Raw genomic sequence first — 8,606 nt, forward strand, 5'->3', positions numbered from 1 at the left:
AACAGCTAATCTGCTGCTCATCACAGGAACTACAGTTTTGGACTGAGGGAGACTTTGTATTTTCAGAGGCAAGGATTTTATTTAAACCTTCTGTGATCATATATCCCATTATAACCTCTGGTGAAATGCTTCTACACTTATTTATGCTCACTGTTAACATACACTTCATTAACATTTGGCTAGCATGGGCCTCCGAACTGCAGAGGTGTGCCTCTGCTAGCCATCATAACCATCTCTACCACCCAGTGCCAGCAGCCAGGCCAGAGGACATGTTCCCTCCTCATCTCCAGCCAAACCATGGCACTTAAACAAATAATAAGAGAAAACAAAATAAAAATTGCATTCAGAGGTGCGTTCCTTGACTTGTCTATGGGGAGCTCAAGGTGGGCAAGGAGCTGCTGCCTCCTGCCCCTGCAACCCACTGTCCCCAGTCTGTTAATGGGGCTGAGGTCTCTCTCCAATGTCAAACACACATTAGGAAGGCTACAAGAGGCCACAAGGGAGCAAGACACCACCATCAGTGTAGTTAAGTCATCTCTGGTATTAAACACAAGCAGAGCACCTCACGAACATGCCTTCCAGTAAAGCACAGACCAGTGTTAATAGGGTCCAGCGATGCTGCTCGCTCTTGCAGGCTCCTAAATAGCACGTTGCAGGTGCTGGGTGCTCTCAGCAAGGAGCCAGTTCAGTGCATTCATAAAAACTTTCCAGCATCAGTGACATGAAAAGAGGTATGACGTGCTCAGCAATGACTGACAGGCTGCACAGCAGCACCTTGGGGTCACGCCGGAGCTTAGAACCGCCAGGCACGAAAAAAGACAAAAAAACTTGTTTGTAGGAATAGTCGTGCTCATAGACTGATACAAAAATAACAAATCTGTCATTCAAACAGACATCTGAAAACACAGTGATGGCTCAACAGCGACTATCTCAAATTCAAGAAGAAAATAACAGTTTACAATGTGTGGGACCAGGATGACCATCAGCACTTGCTGTCACTCATTAGCCAAAAAAAACCCCAAGGAACATCCTGGAGCAGCGGCACTCAACAGCGAAGTTGACGTGATAATCTTATTGCCACATTTAGTGAAAAACCAAACACCTTTGACATTAAATCATTTCACCCTACTGAGCTACCTGCTCTTGGGAAGCACTCCTTGCACCCTGACTGCCTGTCCCATCCTTCCCAAGGGGCACCTCATACGGTAGGAAATTAGCCTGATATTGGAAAAGGATTGCTGGAAAAACACCCTCGGCCAGCCATGGTGCCAGCCCCAGCCGGGGAAGTGGTGAAGACGGCTGTGCAGAGAGGCTGTGTGGCAGGCAGGCTGTGGTGTTCTGCCAGTCCAGATGCACATCAAGTATTCCCCAAACTCATTTAAACTGCAGGAATATGCCACAGCACTGACTATCTGTTTGCACTGAATTGGAAACATGATGGGAAACATCAAATATGTGCTTGATTCACACAGCAGAGAAAAGAAACAGCTTTATTGCAGCATGCTGGAGAAGCAGAAGTGGAGAGGCAGAAGCCAGCCCAACATGAGCAACAATGTGGAGGAATCCACCAGCCCCAATGGATGTGATCACTTGAGCTGCAGCTCCACTGCTGAGCATCAGCAGAAGAATCAGGATGGTTTGGCTTGGAAGGGACCCTAAAGATCACCTGGTTCCAATCCTCGGCCATGGGCAGGAACACCTTCCGCGAGAAAGCTGACCATCAGCACTCAGATTTCCAGTGCAAAGGAAGCAGCCCTGCCATAGCTTCAAATTGTACCAGAAGCAGCCAAGGACTCCTCCAACTTTTCAACCAGCACAAGCTGACAAAGCAAAGGACATCAATCCTTCCAAATTCTTCTACATCCTTTCTGAACAGAAGTGGACACTGCAGGGACATCCCCAGGAGCCTCTCACCCAGCAAAAGCGATGGCTAAAGATCCATGCCCACAACAAACCAGCCAGGCTGGTTCCAGCAGTGAGAAACCCTGACCTGTGATGCAGATTGCAAATCTGTGTATTTGTTTTGGAAATAAAGGCATTAATAATTGATGCCAAACACTGTGAATATTGATGAGCACATTCCCAGAAGAGGTTTTGGAGTTACTTAAGCACCCAGAATTGTGCCGTCTGGATTCGATGGCCTAATGGCTGCTGTCAGAGCAATCACAAGTAGGCAAAGCACCGTGTCACAGCCAGCACTGCCTGCCCATCACAGGGGGGAAGATGAATTGAAGCCCAATGGGCTATTTAACACCACAAGTATTTTGACTTGATCCATCATGTACACCATTTTCTACTCCTTTTACTTTTTGATGAGCTCAAAACATTGTGTATCCGTTCTTCCCCTCCTCACTTAAACCCAGCCCCACCTCCCTCCTGACCCTCCAAATGTCTTGCAGCAAATAAACTAATGCTCAATGAGTGCAGAAGCATGGCAGGAAAAAACTATTTTAATGTTTGAGGAAATTCCCAGCAGTGCCTCTGATAGTGATGCCTCTGCCCCATCCTGTACAGGGCTCAGAGCCTTTGGGGAGAGCAGAGCATGGAAATGAGGATGGAGCTGGCTCTCCAGGTGAGCATGAGCCCTCCCTGCAGCCTGACTTCCCATCATATAGTCTGGTTTTATTCCTAGCACAGTCATATGAAAATGGACATCGACTGCTCATTTCTGCAAGCTTGGGAAAAGTGCCCATTTAAAAATAAATAGGCGAAGTTGCTTTTTTTAAAAAAATTATCTTTATGTATAAACTTCTTATCTCTCATTCTGATGGTACTTATGGCAAGCAAACAAGCACATGCAAGTGAGCTACCAAGAGGGTAGAAGGGAGCATCCAAACTGCACTGGTTTGTCCAAAGTTCCTCTGATTTAAAGGGCTCTTTCTTTCTGTTCTGTTTATCCTGTACTCTTCCCTATCACCAGATTTTTTACATCAAGCTCCACCACCTGCCAAACAGAGCAATGCTGAATGCACAACAGGGTAAACAGGATCAGCACTTGCCTTGCCTTTGTTCCAAGCCAAGAGAAGGCTCTGGGGGAGCTCAAAGCCCATGCCAAAGGTGCTACCACGGCAGTACTGCAAACATTCCTTCTTGGCCACTTCAAGACCTTCAGCTCACAGCAAGCCTACCTTAAAGCTTAAGAAATACTGGGGTACGACCCACAGTGTGGAAAACAAAGGTCCTGGCATCTCTGCTATTGTGCTATGGGAGCAAGCTCCTGTCCAGCCTTGCAGCCTGCAGCCAGCCTGGCTGCTTGCAATGTGCATCTCCCAGCTCCAGAGAAACAGTGGTGCTGAAAGCACTGCTGCTCCCACAGACAGTCTCTGAATTTGTGGCCAGTCCTCAATGTTTCCCAGGAGACCACCCCTCTTCCATCCTTCAGTCTGAGCTCATGCATCCAGGTGTCAAAAAGAGCCTTTTACAAGCTCCACAGCTGAGCAGCAGAGAGACTGAAAATCTGAATGAATCCAGCATAAATCAGGCACAAATACAATCAGAAGCAGCAATAAAGTCTCTCTGCAGGTTACCTGGAAAACCAGCCATCTAAAGCACTGTGCCCCGAGCTACAGTTCTGAACTTGGGATCATCCCTGCTCTGCCATCCAAGCCTTTTTTATCCATCCATCAAGCTGCACCGTGAAATGAGCTTGTCCCTTCTGCTTAGTGGGTCTCTCTGGAGGAACAGATCAGGACTTTTCCAGGCACTGGAAAGCTTTCTGTCCAAGTGCATCAGCAACCAGTCTGGGTTCCTTTGGTCCTACAGGTTAATGATGCTCCAGCTTTTCACCTCCTTTCAGGCTACAGAGGCTCTGTTTGTCCGAGCAGACCAGCAGCAACCCTTCCCTCCCTCCTCTGATCCAATCTCTCCTTGCTGGAGTACCAGAGTAGGGCACAGCTGCCCCAGGTGAGATTCCAGCAGCACCTTGCACAAGGGTGAGGTCTACACTGAAAACACCTTGCCTGATGTAACCCTGCACCATGTTGGCCTTTTCCAGAGCTGCATCCTGCTGGCAGAGCCAAACTGCCCCAGGGCTGAGCCCTGTTCCCAGCTTCCCTCCAACCTCTGGGTCCCCCGTGCCTTGCCAAAGCATGCAAGCAGGAAATCAAAGTTTATAAATAGTGGTAGATGTTGCAGCCTGGTGAGAAGACGCTACTTCTGTGGGATGGTTTCTGTTCTCCAAAGTCTCTTCATAGTGTATGCACAGCTCCTTAGAAACTGTTATTATGGATTTAAACACAAGACCCCGAAATCCAGGGTACTCCCTATAAGGTATTCAGACTATTTCTCTGGGTAACACAAAGCAAACTGTGAAAAATGACACAGAAAAGTCACACTATTATAGTTTTCACTGGCTGGCATGTGGATTTACGTTACTTAATTCAGAGAAAAGAAATAATTGCTCTGATATTGAGAGAAACTCACTTTCTCTGGTCGCTTGGGATTTCTGGAGCAGCACCTTTTGCACTGCACACTCACTGCTCGGCCAGCACATCCTGTGCTCTGCTGAACCTTTCACAACATATGGTCTGTCTTATGTGCCCACTCCTGCACCTCATAAAAGCAACTTTCTCCTCGAGGCCTGATTTCCCTTCGTTGCCACTTTGCTATCTTGAATTAAAATCCCTGAGTGTCATCTCAGCCCCCCACACCCCTCCCACGCTTAGGTTTTAAATACTGGCATAGCTCAGCATCGTCCCCATCCTACTGCTGCTCCACAGCACGGCCCCGCTTGGCCCACCTCTTTAATTGCATTAATTAATTGCAAGGGAGGGCAGCTCCACAGCAGCAGCTTCCCAGGAGGCACAGGAGCACCAGCTCAGTGTGTGAGGGCTGGAGCATGGCCGGAAAAAACAACCTGGTGTTTCTGGCAGGAGAGGAGTGTGGATGGCCAGTGCTGCAGACTGTGCTCCTTCATCCACCAGCCCCATGTGCTCCAGGATCCTAAAAGCCCCTGGAACCCCTCGTGCTGCACAACAGACCGTGGGCCATAATGGGGGAGGAGTGCCAAAACTGGACAGAGACAGCAGACCTGCATGGCTGCCTCAGCTCCTCTCATTACAGCAGCCTAAACAGCCCCGCAGGTATTTAATTTTAAATTGTTCAAGCAGCTACAAACAACTCCTCACTGGCAGAATCCAAAGCATAGGGGCTGTGACTCTCTAGCAAGGGAAACTGAGAAAAACGTAAAGGAAAACGAGCACAATTTCACTCAGAAGTATTTTTTTCACACTCCCTGTGTGAAAGCTCACAGGGATCTTACAGACAGAAGCCTGCCCGCAGGTTGGCTGCCCTGTAGCATCCCTGAATCCCGCTGGATGTTACGGTGCCGCCTGTGAGCAGCGATTGCAGCCCAGCAAGACAGAGCCCACTGCCAGGCGAGACTGCAGCCTCCGGCTCAGGCTCCTGCCTGGATTCTCCCTGTTGGAAGCAACACGACTGGCAAGACCAGCAGCGCTCATCACTGCCCAGGTGAGGCGAAGAGCCCAGAATGCCACTGCCTCGGCCACATACTGAGGGCAAACCGCCTGACAAGTCCCCCGCATCCCTCTGTGCAACTTTCTGCTCCTTGCCTTTATTTTTTCAGATAGGATGGTGTTTTGGGATTGGCTATTTTTTTAAAAAGAAACACCTCTTATCCCACACTTGCTTCCAAAGTATTTCCCTCCCAGCTGGCACTGCTTAGCAGAAGGATAACAGCTCGGTGCAGTTCCCTGCGAGGTTTTGCACCAATGACTCCTGGCAGGGCTGCACGTCCCTCTTGTTACATAACGACCTTTCCCGTTTGGTGCCGTCTCCACTTGGGGTGGCCACGTTTGGGAGTGGTCACATCTGGGGTGCTCACACGCCCCAGTGCTCTCAGCCGTGTGCTGCCAAGCACCATCCCCCCACCCTGCCCAGACTCACCAACCCTGAACCACATCCTTCTCTTCTCGTTATGCTTCTCCCCTTACTGCTGGACCTCTGCCCACCGGGCAGCACCTCGCTTTCTCCTGTCCCCCAAACACTACACTCCTCCGCAGGCACTCCATCCCTCTCCCACATCCAGCCCCAAACCGCACCCTTGCTCTCCGCAGTACCCATGGGTGTCCCGGAGTTGCCAGCTCCCCTGGGGCTGCACCCTCCAGCAGCAATCTGCCTCGAGTACCTCCATCACCTCTCTGAGCCCCACTACACCTCCCTCACCTGCCTTCTCCCTGTTGCCCACACTCCATAGCCGCACCGGCTCTCCCCTGGCTCGCACTCCGTGCAGACTCCTGTCTCACCTGCCTGCGTTCTTCTGCAGGTGCCCCACAGACCTGCACCCCACGGCACCTCCCGCCCGCGTGCCCCCCAGACACCCCTGCACCCACCACACCTGCACCGATCACACCTCTGCGCCGCACCCCGGCACCTCTGACCCCTGCACCCGACAGCCCTGCACCTGCTGCCCGCCTGCCCCCACACACACCCGCACCCACCGCCCCCTACGCACCTGTGCCCACACCCCCACCCAGCCGTGTCCCGCGCCCTGACAGCCCCCACAGCCCCCCGCAGCTCCGGAGCCCGCGCCCGACCCCGCGCCCCGCACCGGTCCCCGCCCCGCGCTCTGACCTGGGCCCGGCGGCGGGCGGGAGCTGTCCGCCGCCGCCCGGTGCTGAAGGCGGCTTGGCGGCGGCGGCGGCGGGCGGCGGCGGGGCCCCTGCGGCGGCGGCGGCGGCGGGCGGTAGCTGCCCGTCGTCGCCGCCGCCCTCCAGGCTGGCCTCGTTGCCCATGTCGGGCCGGGCGGGACCGGGACCGGGGCCGCTCCCTCAGTGCAGCGCCGCCCCCGCCGCCGCCATCAGCGCCTGGCCGCCATCGCCACCCGCCCGCGCCGCCGCGCGCATGCGCCACCCCCGCGCCCGCTCGCGCCGCGGGCACGCGCGCGTTCGCCCGACCAATCGCCGCCCGCCCGCCGGGGCCCCGCTGGCACGTGCCCTCAGGCCCCGCCCCGCCCCGCCCGCCGGCCAATCGGCGCCGCGCAGAGCCAGCGCTCGCGCCCGCCAGGCGGCGCCACGCCAGCTCCCGCGCTGGCCGGCAATGAGGGGCCCGTGTTCCGTGACGTCACGCCCCGGCGGCCAATGGGCGCGCAGTACTGCATGAGGTTACACCAAACAGCCAATGAGCACGCACTCACCCATGAGGTCATGGGGTGCTGCACGATGTCACACACCACCGACCAATGAGAGGTGGTGAAGTCATGTGCTGCTCCTGGAAGTCACAGCCTGATAACCAATTAGCACCCACCTCCCCCGTGATGTCATGGGCTGTCCAATAACATCACACCCTGCCAGCCAATGAGTGTCTTGCATGCTTGTGAGGTCATGCACTGCCTTGTGATGTCACACTCTGCCAGTCAATGATTGTCCTGCTCCCTGTAAGGTCGCAGGCAGCCCTGCACCATCACATGCTCCTGTCCAACGAGCACGCTGCTACCTCATGAGATCATGGGCTAGCCCAGGCAGTCGCTCTCAGCCAGACAATGAGCACACACCTCTCCCTGTGAGAGCACAGGCTCTCTGGTGAGGCGATGCAGCCTCAGCTAATAACCACCCCATCCCTCCCATGGTCACCCCGAGCCCAGCCAGTGACCACCACTGCTCTTCCATGACATCACAGGGCTGAATCAATGGGCTCACACGCTCTCCCTAAGCTCCAGGCTCAGCCAACCAGATCGCCTCTTCCCATGAAGTCATGCAGCACTCAGCCAATGGCCACGCTCTCTGTGTGTGAGGTCAGAGGCTGCCCATGGCGTCAGAGGGCAGCGGTGCCTGTGGGCGTGCGCCCAGCACCGCCGGGGCTCCCTCCTGCCACCTGCCGTTAATGAGGGGCGGTAATTAACGGGGCCACCGCCGGTCCTGCTGCCACCCTGCGGCCCGGAATCCCCCGCGGGGGGACCCCAGCGGGGACCAAAAATTGCCCCCGGGAGCGCCAGCCCCGCCGGAGCCGAGATCCGACACAGCCCGGGTAGGGCTGGCGGCTGCTTTTCATGGGCTGTGAGTCAACACACACGCGCTAAATCCTAAAATAAACGTGAAACTGGGTCCAGCCTCACCTCGGAGTGCACCGAAATAGCAACTGGCTCCAACAAGCCCCAGGAACAAGGGATCGCAGCCCCTTCCCCGCCCCTTCTGTATCCCCCAGCCCAGGGAAGGGGAAGCTGGTGCTGGAGGTCACTGCTGTACCCTGAGGAGCAGGTGTGGGGTGCGAAAGGTGTAATACGGGAGGAAGAGAGCTTTGGAGGAACTGAAAGCACTGAGCAAGAGAATAAAACAGCTTCAGTTCTGGGCAGGGGCAACAGACATGTGCAATAAACCAGAACAAAACTACATCAGAAACAACCCAGCAGCAACAAGTCCATGGGAAGTAAGATTGCAGGAGTGGATGAAATGAACCAGGATGGAGCAGGGGGCCAGGACACACAAAAAAAGTTCGGTTTGTTTGGATTTTTTCCTGAAGTGATCTGTGCCCCCAGACACCAGAGACTCAAAACATCCACTTTAGACGTGCAGAGGTTGGAGCAGCTGCCAGCAACAGCACTGGTGCAGCTAGTGCCCAGCCAAGGTGCTCAAACCTCAGTTTAAACCTGA

At 54.3% G+C, this 8,606-nt stretch overlaps 1 protein-coding gene across 1 annotated transcript in view; it reads right to left on the reverse strand.

Annotated features, from left to right (window-relative positions):
- BSN (bassoon presynaptic cytomatrix protein) overlaps positions 1-6,752 on the reverse strand; it is a gene marked incomplete at both ends in the record, with an annotated part of 86,729 nt that extends 79,977 nt beyond the window's left edge. The window contains one exon of the mRNA XM_082288546.1: positions 6,592-6,752. Coding sequence (XP_082144672.1) covers positions 6,592-6,752 — 161 coding nt within the window. The remainder of the gene's footprint in view (positions 1-6,591) is intronic.
- Positions 6,753-8,606: the final 1,854 nt, after the last annotated feature.

This window comes from Coloeus monedula (genome assembly GCF_965178545.1).
Source record: "Coloeus monedula genome assembly, chromosome: 11".
Lineage (NCBI taxonomy): Eukaryota > Metazoa > Chordata > Aves > Passeriformes > Corvidae > Coloeus > Coloeus monedula.